The sequence below is a fragment of the Nicotiana tabacum genome, chromosome 17 (genome assembly GCF_000715075.1).
Source record: "Nicotiana tabacum cultivar K326 chromosome 17, ASM71507v2, whole genome shotgun sequence".
Classification (NCBI taxonomy): Eukaryota; Viridiplantae; Streptophyta; class Magnoliopsida; order Solanales; family Solanaceae; genus Nicotiana; species Nicotiana tabacum.
The window spans coordinates 54511455-54525227 of NC_134096.1; the positions used below are offsets into that span (position 1 = coordinate 54511455).

The 13773-nt window shown below is 41.2% G+C and overlaps 1 protein-coding gene across 1 annotated transcript; it reads right to left on the reverse strand.

The window, feature by feature from the left end:
• Positions 1 to 676: 676 nt before the first annotated feature.
• LOC107765189 (GTPase activating protein 1) lies at positions 677 to 12664 on the reverse strand. Its single transcript, XM_016583808.2, has 3 exons — positions 12366 to 12664; positions 11887 to 11982; positions 677 to 1128 (listed from the first exon to the last, which is right to left on the reverse strand). The coding sequence occupies exons 1-3, from the start codon at positions 12474 to 12476 to the stop codon at positions 835 to 837; spliced, it is 501 nt and encodes a 166-aa protein (XP_016439294.2). The 5' UTR covers positions 12477 to 12664; the 3' UTR covers positions 677 to 834.
• Positions 12665 to 13773: the final 1109 nt, after the last annotated feature.

Consider the following 13773-nt stretch of genomic DNA (forward strand, 5'->3'; position numbering starts at 1 on the left):
GTACGATTTGGTCGGTTTAGTCGGTTTTTAGATATCCATTGACACCCCTAGTTAAGGGGGTTCAAAACCTTTGTAAGGTCATTTGTTCAATCCCACTAGCTACAATCTTTTTAATTTTTTTTTTTTGAACCCTCTTCGCGGAAATCCTGCCTCCGCCACTAAGTATAGTATATGTATATAAGTTACATACATATATATACACAAAACACACGCTATTCGTTTTTTTTTTTTTTAATTTCCTCATCGGATATATTCAATTTGGGGTGGATAGTTGTTTGAAATATAAAATGTAGAAATACTAGTCCACGGATTACATGCTTAACGAATTGCAAATTTTTCGAAACATCATACTAAAATAAAAGGATTTGAATATCTGTCAGCAGCTTTTGTATTTAATGCCATTTAAGATTGTTATAGAACTTCTTGCAAATGGAGTAAAGCCTTAGTCTCTTGTATTGCATTGTGGCACCTAATCGAAATCCTCCAATTCTACTCAATTGAACCTAATGTTTTTTATTCGAACTATATGTATACATTTGAAAAACAAAAAATGTTGAAATGTATACAAGAACATGATCACACTCGCCTATGTTAATGTAATTTATGTTTCCCAGATCCAATCAGGTCTAAAAAGTGCAACTATATCAGACAAGTTTGTCAGCATGCAAGCAGCAAGGGATAAAAAAGGACAAGCTCCATTTAGTTGAATGTCAATATTCATATAGACAATTATAACATCTAGCTTTTTTTTTTTTACAAGGCCACTAAATTTTTTGAAAACCAGCAAGCATAGTGTACATTGGTGTCCACAATAGTTGGGATGGAAGTAGCTACCTACAGACACTTGGAACCAGGAATGTCTATCCATTGCAAACGCAGCTCTATTTCACCACACTCAACATTTCTCAACCTAAGAAACACATTTTGGACAACCTTGCCATTTTCATAAGCAATACAGGTTTCTTCAGAATAACAATTCTGCCTGTTCGGAATTATTTTGGCAATTATGGTTCCATTGGGGATGTTCTTAACGCGCTTCGTCCTTGCTGCATTTATAAATGGTACAATATCAAGTTCTGCATCGCCCATTTTATCATCGCGAGAGAATGTATCCTTGTCATAGACTATCTGCAATGACAGGGTTATAAAGGCAATAAGGATCACTTTGGGTTTGTGTGATTGAAACAAATCCATAAGCTAATTAATTGGATCCAAGCTACTGAAATTGTAGAGGTCGGCTAGCACTTTAAACTGTTATTTCTATGATCTTTAAAAGTTTGAAACTTGAACAAGGTTTGCTCCTAATGCATTTTGCAAATGGCAGTTTCAACTATCTTTTTCACTCAATGGAGCACGGATAAAGAAGCTATTTGTATTCTATCAAAACCGGACTTGCCCTTCATATAACTAATCGAGGCTGGAACATGATAGATCAAGTTTCAATTTCGTGTAATATCGAACTATGATGCGAAGTTAGGTTGCCGACCTCGTGACCCAGATACCGACCAAGATCAAGATCGGTCAAGACTGAGACCGAGTAGAATAGAGACCGGTCGAGATCGGCCAAGATTGAGACCGAGCAGAATAGAGGCCGGTTGAGATCAGCCAAGATTGAGACCGAACAGAATAAAGACCGGTCGAGATCAGCCAAGATTGTGTCATTAAAGAAAATGATCTAGAGGATGACGAGATCGGATCCGTGTTACTAAAGAAATTCGGGAAAACCCTATCAAAGGAAACAATGATATGGTATCATAATTTATCACCTAACTCTATCGATTCTTTTGACATGCTTGCATATTTTTTTGTAAAAGCACACGTCGGAGCCATAAAGGTCAAGACTAGGAAGTCGGACCTTTTCAAGGTAAAGCAGAACGATAACGAGATGCTCAGAGAGTTTGTATCTCATTTCCAAATAGAACGAATGGATCTACCACCGATCACCGAAAATTAGGTCGTTCAAGCTTTCACCCAAAGACTAAATGAACAGAGCTCAGTGGCTTCACAACAATTGTAGTAGAACTTGATTGAGTACCCGGCTGTTACCTGGGCCGATATACATAATCGATATCAATCAAAGATTAGAGTCGAAGACGACCAGATAAGGGCTCCTTCTGGATCCATTATCAAAAGGGATGTCGATCGAGAACCAAAGTTGAAGAGGGAGCGATACCAGCCGTATAATAGATATCGTAGGGGCAACGGACCTGGGCACAACTCCGTACGAAGTGAAAGGAGAAGTGACCGAGGCCAAGGCTCTCGAGGGCTGATGAGCAAGAATGATTTTGACATGCATACCAGACCTAAGGAAGCACCACGATTATCAGAATATAGCTTCAATATGGATGCATCCGCCATCGTATCGGCTATCAGATGCATCAAAGATACTAAATGGCCTTGATCTCAGCAAACCGATCCAGCCCACAGAAATCCTAATCAAGTATGCAAGTATCATGGTACCCATGGCCACAGAACTAAAGATTGCAGGCAGCTGAGAGAAGAAGTAGCCCGGTTATTCAATGAAGGGCACCTTCGGGAGTTCTTAAGTGATCGGGCCAAGAATCACTTAAAACATAGAGAGTTCAACAGACAAAACGAGCAAGAAGAACTGCAACACATTATTCACATGATTATTGGAGGAATCGATGTTCCCCAAGGGCTAGTGTTGAAATGCACTAAGGTACCTATCACAAAGGAGAAGTGATCTCGGGCTTAGGATTACATACCGAAAGGAACCTTATCCTTCAATGACGAAGAAGGAATCATGCGGCAACATAACGATGCACCGGTAATATATGTACTCATGAAAAAGACTCAAGTTAAGCGTTTGTTAATTGATTCAGGTAGTTCCGCCAATATCATCCGATCGAGGGTCTTAAAGCAACTCGGTTTACAGGACCAGGTCGTGCTCGCGGCCCTAGTGCTAAACGGATTCAACATGGCATGTGAAAATACTAAGGGCAAGACAACTTTGCTAGTAAACGTGGCCGGACCATCCAAGAGATGAAGTTCCATGTGATCGAGGGCGACATGAGGTATAACGCCCTGTTCGGGAGACCAAGGATCCACAACATGAGAGCAGTGCCCTCGGCTCTTCACCAGGTCCTGAAATTCCCAACATCAGAGGGAATTAAAATGATCTACGGGGAGCAACATGCTGCAAAAGAAATGTTTGCCATTGACGAAGTAATTCCGATATCAACACCCTCATCGATAAAGGGGTCAAATTCGAAGGGAAAACATGAGACCAAATAGCAATCACAAATGCTGGCCTCGACCCAACTAGAGAAGCAGGGGACTGATGAAGATGATTATTATAGGTCCCTCGATCTTTCATAGTCCTTGATGATTCTAACGCTACCAAATCAACTGTCGAAGAGCTGGAGCAAATCATACTAATCGAATATCTGCCCGAACGAAAGGTATACCTAGGCACGAGGTTAAATCCGAGCTCAGAAAAAAGCTTATTCAATTTCTTATAGCTAACATGGATTGTTTCGCTTGGTTCCATCTTGACATGATAGGGATCCCTCCAAAAATCACCACCCATAAACTAAGCTTCGATCCGAAGTTCCATCCAGTGAAGAAAAAAGAAAGACCTCAGTCCGAGGTTAAACATGCTTTTGTCAAAGATGAGGTAACCAAGCTTCTTAAAATAGGGTCCACCCGTGAGGTAAAATACCCCAAACGGTTAGCAAACGTGATAGTAGTCCCTAAAAAAGGAAACAAATTTAGAATGTGTGTAGATTACAAGGATCTAAATAAAGCATGCCCCAAGAATTCTTTTCCTTTGCCTAATATCGATCGAATGATCGATGCCACGGCCGGCCACGAGATCCTCAGTTTTCTCGATGCCTATTCCGGGTACAACCAAATACAAATGAACCCAGATGATCAGGAAAAGACTTCGTTCATCACTAAATATGGTACCTACTGCTACAATGTAATGCCATTTCGATTTAAAAATGCTGGTGCCATTTATCAACGCCTAGTAAATCGAATGTTCGTAGAACAAATAGGAAAATCTATGGAAGTTTACATTGATGACATGCTAGTTAAGTCCCTGCAAGCAGAGGACTATTTAAAGTACTTGCAGGAAACTCTCAGTAAATTTAAGAAATACAACATGAAGCTGAACCCGAAAAAAAGCGCATTCGGGGTCGGGTCACTCAAATTTCTCGGGTTCATGGTATCCAACCGAGGAATCGAGATAAATTCCGATAAGATCAAAGCTATTGATGGCATCACGGTGGTAGACAGCATAAAGGTCGTGCAGAGGTTAACCAAGCGCATGACCGCCCTGGGGAGACTCATCTCGAGGTCCTCCGATAAAGGCCACCGATTTTTCTTGTTGCTAAAAAAGAAAAATAATTTCATATGGACCTCGAAATACCAGCAAGCCTTGGAAGTGCTTAAACGGTACTTATCGAGCCCGCCGCTACTTCACACGCTAAGGGAAAACGAACAACTTAACTTATATTTGGCAGTATCGGAGGTGGCGGTAAATAGAGTCCTAGTCCGAGAAGAACGAGGTACACAATTTCCCATTTATTATGTCAGTCGGACCTTAGGTGAGGCCGAAACTAGATATCCCATCCTAGAAAACTTGGCACTCGCTTTAATAAGCGCCTCTACGAAATAAAAAACCATACTTTCACCATATGTATTGTAACAACTTATCCACTTCGAAATATTTTGCACAAACCCGAGCTTTCTGGACGGTTGGCCAAATGGGCCATAGAAATCAGCGGGTATGATATTGAATATCGACCCCGAACAGCAACTAAGTCTCAAAGTTTGGCAGATTTCGTAGTTGACTTCACGTCGGCCTTAGTACCCGAGGTCGAAAGAGAACTGTTGATAAATTTGGGTACGTTCTCGGGAATATGGATCCTCTTCATGGACGGTGCTTCGAACGCGAAAGGGTCCGGGCTCGACATCGTACTAAAACCACCCACATGTAATGTGGTTAGACAATCTGTTAAAACTGTAAAATTGACTAACAATGAGGCTGAATATGAGGCCATGATTGAATGTCTCGAACTAGCCAAAAGCTTGGGAGCGGAGGTGATCGAAGCCAAATGCGACTCCCTCATCGTAGTGAATCAGGTTAACGGAACCTTTGAAGTTAGGAAAGACCGAATGCAAAGATACCTAGATAAGTTGCAGGGAACTCTGCACCGGTTTAAGGAGTGGACTTTGCAACATGTATCTCGAGATCAGTATAATGAGGTTGATGCCCTCGCAAACTTAGGATCATCGATCGAAGACAACGAGCTCGATTCGGGGGCCGTCGTGTAACTCATGAGGTCAGTAGTCGAAGAAGGCCACGCCGAGATAAATTCCACCAGCTTGACCTGGGATTGGAGAAATAAATACATAGAATATTTGAAAACCGAAAAGCTTCCGCCATATCCGAAAGAATCGAGGGCCCTGCGCACAAAGACAACACGATTCACCATGTCCGAAGATGGAACCTTATTCAGAAGAATGTCCTATGGTCCATTAGCAATATGTCTAGGACCAAGAGACACCGAGTATGTTCTGAGAGAAGTTCACAAGGTCACTTGCGGGAATCACTCCGGTGCCGAATCATTGATTCGGAAGGTAATCAGAGCCGGTTATTACTGGATCAGCATGGAAAAAGACGCAAAAGAGTTTGTTCGAAAATGTGACAAATGCCAAAGGCATGCACCAATGATTCACCAACCCAGGGAACCACTCTATTCGGTCTTGTCACCATGGCCATTTATAAAGTGGGGAATGGACATTGTTAGCCCTCTTCCACGGGCACCAGCTAAAGCTCAATTTATTTTATTTATGACTGACTATTTTTCTAAATAATTTGAAGCACGGGCCTTCGAGAAAGTTAGAAGAAAGAAGTTATCGACTTCATTTGGGATCACATCATATGTCGATTTGGATTGTGATAACGGAAAATAGTTTATCGGCAACAAAGTAACCAAATTTCTCGAAGATTACAAGATTAAAAGAATCATATCAACACCTAATCATCCCAGTGAAAACGGGCAAGCCGAATCGACCAACAAAACCATCATCCGAAATCTTAAGAAGAGGCTAACTGACGCTAAAGGAAAGTGGAAAGAAATTCTACCCGATATTCTCTGGGCATACCGCACAACCTCGAAGTCCAGTACCGCAGCTACCCCATTTTCATTAGTTTATGGCTCCGAAGATCTAATACCGGTCGAAGTCGGAGAGCCAAGTATCCGGTCTTGATACGCAACAAAGGAATCAAATGACGAGGCCATGAACACAAGCGTAGAACTATTGGATAAAAGGCGCGAAACAGCCCTCATCCAGCTAGCCGTCCAAAAGCAACGGATCGAGAGATACTACAATCGAAGAGCCAACCTTCGATATTTTAACATTGGGGACTTAGTGCTGAGAAACGTCACCCTCAACACCCGGAATCCCAATGAAGGAAAATTAAGTCCGAATTGGGAAGGACCATACCAAATTTTCAGAGTCACTTGGAAAGGGTCCTACAAGCTCGGTACGATGAATGAGGAGCAACTGCCTAGCAATTGGAACATATCTCACCTAAAGCGGTACTACTGCTGAGGTACGCCCTTTTTTCCATTTTCTTTTCTATTTTCAAATTAACGCTTGCAAGTGGTCGACAAAAAACGACGATGGATTTTTTAGCAAACGACACGAAGTCTTTAGGTCTGAAAGCACGTGTTGCACTCTTTTTCTCTCAGATCGAATTTTGTCCCAAATGGGTTTTTTCGGCAAAGTTTTTAATGAGGCAACGATGAATCGTGCTAACTTAGAATCAAGCCCGATTATGAATCGACATTAGAGATCCATTCGATATTATCCAAGGTTCCTTTGAAATCAACCTCGAATACTGGGGCCACCCTCGGATATGTGTTATCTTCAAAAATGAACTCCAGAAAGGAAACTACTTCGTAAAGGGAGGATCTCGATAGATAGGATTTATTGTAAGGGTCAAACGGTCGAATCGAACTGTGCTCATATAGATTACTCGAACCATGTTTCGATCGAGAATAAAGAGAAGTATGTTCCTTACAAACATCTTATGCTTTAAAAATCTTTTCTTCTTTATCTTCTCTCCTTACAAAGAGCTTCGTACTTCCGAATACAAAAACAAGCCCAAGGGCAATACTTAACCGAAATACGAACAATCTCTCCCTCATTTGGGGACTGCCATCCGACTCAAAATAGCCTGAGTCATCGGGCCTCGGGAGCAAAAGACCTTATAGGTAACGCCCCGATTTCTAAAAGTCACGGTTACCCCACTTGGGAACTATTATCTCGGGCAAGCCCAGATAAAACGGGAAAACAAGCCTAATGGGTGGCTCCCGAATTAAAACTCTACGGCCAATTGAACACGGCTCGAAGATGTCCGAAATCCACTACAAAAATAGTCCTTCAAAAAAAATAAAAAATTCTTTCACAACCGGTTCTAAGGGCTACCCTCGGCAAAAATCTCAAACTTAAGATGTTTTCCAGGAAAAACTTTGGTAACATCGAATCCCAATGATGCCTTAACCCAGAAAGGAAATAAAGGCAAGGTTTGTTCGAACCTTCGAACACAACTTTATTATTTTATGCTAAGGCATTTCCAACCTTTGTAAATACAAATAAAGCAAAGGAAAAATACGAAAGAAGAAAGGGAAAAGAAAAGCCTTATATTTAAACACAATAGTTTTTTACAAAGGTCAAATCGGCCTAAATTTACAACGGCCAAAAAATGGCCTCGGGAAAAATGCAAAAGAAAAAGTCCTAAGAGGCTTGGTTTTCATCGGAGGTCGCACTCCCATCCTCGGGATCTTCTCTGTCTTCAGATTCACTCGAACTCTCGGAAGTCTTCCTCAGGGAAGGCCAGATTCCGGGCCCTAGCTTCCTCTGCTTTAGCCTTTTCGATCTCAGACATGATATCGAAGCCCTGGGCTTGAGGCCCCTCGAGGGATTCCCTTCGAGGCCGCCACTTCGCATGTTCAACCATTCCCTTGGCCTGGTTGACTTTGACATCATCCCTAAACTGGGCCACTTTAACAGCAGCTCTTTTGTTGGCCACGGCTAACTCAGACCTAGATACGGTCGCCTCGGATCTGGCCACTTCAAGTTCATCGGTAAAGCTTGCCTTATCAAAAACGGCCAAATCCAACCGATACTGAAGCTCCTTGATCTTATCAACCTGCACCGAGGCCTTCTCTTTTGCAGCTTGAAGCTGGACCTTGGCCGACTCCAATTGAGCTTGGACGATCTCCTTTTTTTAGGCCAGAATGTTCGACCCTCTATCGGACCTGTAGAATCGGATCATTAGTAGTTATCCCCAATTCATCTTCACTATCGTGAATCACTTGAAATACCTGCTCAGCCATCTCGGCGTGCTCATCCCGATCTGTTACCAAATCTGTCTGAAGCTTCTCACTAAGAAGCTTGTAGGTGTCACTCTTCTCGGTGAGGTTTCGAACCTCAGCTTCATCCTCCTTCCGGATTCGGAGGAAGGCCTCATGATGCAACACCGAAGCCTGTAAACCAGGGAGAAGATGTTAGAATTATCTACAACTCTAAGTATAAAAGAAACAATAGAGGTACCCTCGAAATTACCTGATTTGGAGCATGTTGGGCCTTATTGAAAAGGCATGCGGCTTCTACCGTGTTCATCACAGCTTGATCCTCCTCGATCACCAAGGATCTAAGATAACTAGCAATCCCCATAGGGGGAGAGAAAACTCAGGCATCCTTCGGGACGGAAAGCACTATCTTCCGCCTACGATCGGGGTTAACACTCGAGGCCGGGAATCGTTCCACCAGGGCTCGATGAAGACCCGACACTACCGACCATGATACTTTACTTGGTACCGGTAATCCACTAAACCCGATAATATCCTTCGAGGCAGCAGACTCGTACCCATCCAAAAAACCATGGATATCGGTCCTCCCGGGAATACCCTCGTATGATCGACTTTCCAACATGTTGGCCTCACGGATCATAGCATCCGAAATCTGAGAGGATCCAGAAATATCAACCATCCTGAGCTCGTCCCCCGAGACATCTGCCACTGCTCGAGAAGCCTCGCCCCCGGTCTCTCCTTCGATCATCTCTGCTCGGGATGGAGTGGCCTCAACTTCTTCTGGTTCAGGAATTATTGCCAGAGTTCCCTTACCAACCTCCGCCGATTCGGAGGATTTTTGTATCAGAACATTAGCCCGTACACAGGATACTTCCTCTTTTCCTTCTTCGGGCTTGCCCCTTAATCGACGGATCAAATCCGAAGGCATAATACCGGAGCCCCCTTGGGCTTGCGAGACTTCCTCACAGGTTTTTTCTTTTTCGAGACCGGGGAACTCAGAGCCTCTTTTCTCTTCTTCTCTTTGGCATGCTTCTGAGCAGGGACTTCTTCGTCACCAGATAGGGGCCTCATGGCAACGTTCTTCCCGAGGCTTACAAAGGAAAATGGGGGAATAAGCCAGAGAAGAAGATCAAATGATAACCGTTCTAAGAAAGAAACTTACCATGACTACGGGCCTCCTATTGATCCTTTGACAATTCCATCCAAGAACGCTCGGAGTATGGACTCTACAACACAAGACCTTCAACCCATTGCTTACGTTCCAGAATCGGTTCCGACATCTGGGCCACAACTATAACAACATAGGAAAAAGTGGATAAAGAAAATGAAAAGCAAATCCACAAAATTGAAAAGGGAATACTACTCACGATTGATATTCCATTTCTCAGGAAATGACATGTCCTCGACAGGGATCAGGTCCGAAGTCTTGATTCGAACAAAACGGCCCATCCAACCTCGGTCACGAGCCTCGTCTATGCTCGAGAACGGTGCTTTGGTATCTCGGTGAGCAAGCTTGATTAGCCTTCCTCGATAGAGTCGGGGACTGTAGATGCGCATAAGGTGATCGAGGGTGAAAAGACACCCCTCAATTTTGCTCGAGAAGAATCGGAGGAGAATCACTATTCTCCAAAATGAAGGATGGATCTGGCCTAGGGTCACGTCGTATCTCTTGCAGAAGGCGACAATGACGGGCTCTAAGGGACCCAACGTGAAGGGGTAAGTGTAAACACCTAAGAACCCCTCCACATGGGTAGTAATCGGCTCTTCAGGCGATGGGATCACCACATGTTTTTCGCCCCAATTGCATTCTTTTTTCACTTTGTCGAGGATTTTCTCGGTGATTGAACACATGTACCTCGAGATCGGCTCACATCGTCCCGCTATCGAGGAGGTTTTTTCGACCTTAAAGTCGACGATGGTAGAGCACCCTACCGGAATGAATTCCTCAGGGTGGAGCTCCGCCGCATCGTCACCACCGGCATGTCGTGGTGAAGAAGCGGTTTCTTTTTGCGGCACTATTTTGGAGGTTTTCGCCATTGATGAACAAGAAAAGAGAGAATTAGGATGATATGCGGTTTAATTGGAGTTCTAGAAATTTGGGTCTAAATATTATGAAGCAAAGGAATTTTTCTAAAGAAGATGCAAGAATAGAGAAGAAGCTTTGAGTGTAAAGTTTGAATGAGAAACGATTGGGCTCTTATAGGTGGCTGGTGACGGTTCGGAACCGGTAATGACCGACCAACAACTGACAGGTATTTAATGCCTTGGTAACTGGACCAACGGGATGTTTCATCACATACGTCATAATCGGGCTCATCGCTGACGTCATTACCCATCAAGTCGGAGTTCGGAAATTCATATCGTTTCTCGCTATCTTCTTTCCGAGAAACGAGGGGACTATATGTATACGGTCAAAACCGGACTTACCATTCATATGACTAATCGAGCCTGGACCACGATAGATCAAGGTTCAACTTCGTGTAATATCGAGCTATGATGCGAAGTTAGGTTGCCGAGCTCGTGACCCAGAGACCGACCAAGATCAAGATCGGTCAAGACTAAGACTGAGCAGAATAGAGATCGGTCGAGATCGGCCAAGATTGAGAGCGAGCAGAATAGAGACCGGTCGAGATCAGCCAAGATTAAGACCGAGCAAAATAGACACCGATCAAGTGCATGATCGGCCAAGATCAAAACCGAACCAGAAAATAATAAAGCCGGTATATCCGTAATTAGGGCGAGAATCTCGGCGGCAATCTCGACGCATATCAAGAAAAAGCCAATTAATTAATCTATCATGGAATTCCTTCTATATTTAGAATTATAAATAAAGTAGGACTTCCCCACCATATAAAGAAGGGTTTGATCATTTATAGAGCACATTCTGAGGAAATTAAAAACAACACATTACCCTCTTTAAAAGCTTGATTATCTTGTTACTCTGTTCTTACATTAGTTGATTCCTTACTTGTTTCAAGGGTGACCAAACTCAAGGGCCAAAGCTAATTGATCCATTTGACTTGTATTTATCTCTTTTATAGTTAATTTTAGTACTGATATATATATATATATTTATAATTTCTCGATTTGTACCAAATCATATCACGTATTCTTAGAGCCGCGTACAAATTCAATTGTTATCCATTGCCCCTAGAATTTCATCTTCATCAGATTCTTGGACGGAACTTGAAGAATATGCAGTAAATCTAGATGAAATTAAAAGGCATAGTTTAACCTGCAAAGACTGAATTTTCTTTTGTTAATCAAGAAGCACCAATAAAGTGCTACAAAAGTTTAAAAGTTATGCAGGACACTGAGCAATGTCTAAGAAAACATTTACTCTAATTTTAAGCTGTTGTTGTTGTTTGTACTCCAATATTAAGCTGCCTTCAAAGACTGAATTGAAACAGTAAGCGTGATATTTTCTGCTTTGTTGGCGTGTGCTATTCTTTAATCTCCTCTAGGTAAAGCAAAGTATGCAATAAGCTGTATAATTTCTTGATCAAACAGAAGACAACAAAATGAAGGAAATTACCAGCTTGATTGGCAGAATTGGCTCAGCAATACATAGTGTCAAGTCATCATTCCATTCGGGATTGACATTCTTCTTCACAACTCTAGTCCTCAATTTCTGCTCCAATAATAAACACAAGCTTAACATAACAAGATAGTTAACACCATTTGAAACTCCATTTAGTCAATACATTTCCGCCTTCATCATTGGCATTCGTACAGACTGAAAAATGGTCAACAATGACACATACGCACGCACACACATAGAGATAAGATAAAATAAGCTACTTTGGTTTTCTCGTCAGAATGGAAATCCTGAAAATTACATAACTTTGGTGTGATTAACAAAACCATGAAAATAATTACAACTTTTGAGCGTTGCAAGAAGATATTAGTATGAAATTATCTCACTGTTAGTATATGGTCAGCGTATGGAATACGCGATTTTCAAAATGGCCAAATTAAAGAAGGGTACTTTAGAAAAGTTAGAATCAAATTTACCTGTCTGCCCATCCTAACAACAACATAAGGATCGCTGCTTCTGAAGTCTCTAATGGCCAAATTTATGCCTCTAAGGATACGGATTCTCAGAAGACCCAACTGATTCTCCATTCAAACTCTAAACAACCTTACTTGTACGTACTCTTTTTTTTTGTGTGTGTGTGTGTGAGAGAGAGAGAGAGAGAGAGGTGTGATTGGCTCTCCAAAAGGGTATAGTAAGTAGCTTTATGGAGTAGTTAAAGTTGTCGTGGGGTATGGGTAAGGGGTCTACAGAATTGCAGGTCTCAAAGGTGTTATAAACAAGAAAGAAATGACTACGTATATAACGTTAAGAGGCATCTAGAATGTTAAAGTCAGTTGGGTAGAGCTAGTATTACTCCATTTTATTAGCTATCTCTCTATAATATATTGATTTGATCTTTGGTTTGTTTTGAGTATGTTAAAGTAGAACTTCGAACACAACTCAAAAATTAACTTATGAGAGTTGTCCAAAATAATGTAAAGACATAACAATATTCATTTTCTCCATCAATTTGTGACGCTTAAATATGTTTTTCACTTGCTAAGGCCTAAACATCTAGATTCTAGAATAAGAATAACATAGCTTGGAGATCTAGTGGGCGTTTGAACATAAGAATTATAAAATTTCAAAAAAAAGTGAAATGTTTTTCAAATAAAAATGGTATTTGAATATTAGAGTTGTGTTTGGACCTAAATACAATTTGGAACTGTTTTTGAATTTTTGTGAGTGATTTGAAGTGAAAATTTTGAATAATAGCATTTTGGAGTTTTTCAAATTTCTGAAAAATTCCAAAATTCAATTTCAAGTGAAATTTGAAATTTTCATGGACAAAACTAATTCCGAAAAAAGTAAAAAATTCAAAAGATATGAAACTTTTTTTAAGAACTAACATTGCTATCATGTTAAATAAATAGACAATGCATATAACAACTTTAAAAACTAACTCATTGAAGATCATTTAAAGAGGCAATTACAATCGTGTCAATCGACGTGTGACACTTTAACAACATATAATATTTCGTCAACAAAAATATCTGTCATCTATATTGTTTATACACATTGAAACTAACAAGATTTCTGTTCTAGCTAGTGAGATCGAACTTAACGGTCAGGATTCCACGGGGTCTTTTACCTTTGGAAGCAGTTTCTAAACAGTATATTTGCCATTAGAACTTGAAAATTAACCTTTTTATAAAGATAATGCTTTAGATAATCTATTTCACCAAATATTTATTATTTTCATTAGCATAACTATTTGATAACTCTATCTCAAATAATTTAGGCAGGTTAAAAAAGTCATGACCTATCGTCGTATACCCAATTCCTAGAAACCTTTTTACTGAAATACTTTACAAATTGACGAAAAGTTTGTTGATCGAGATTCTA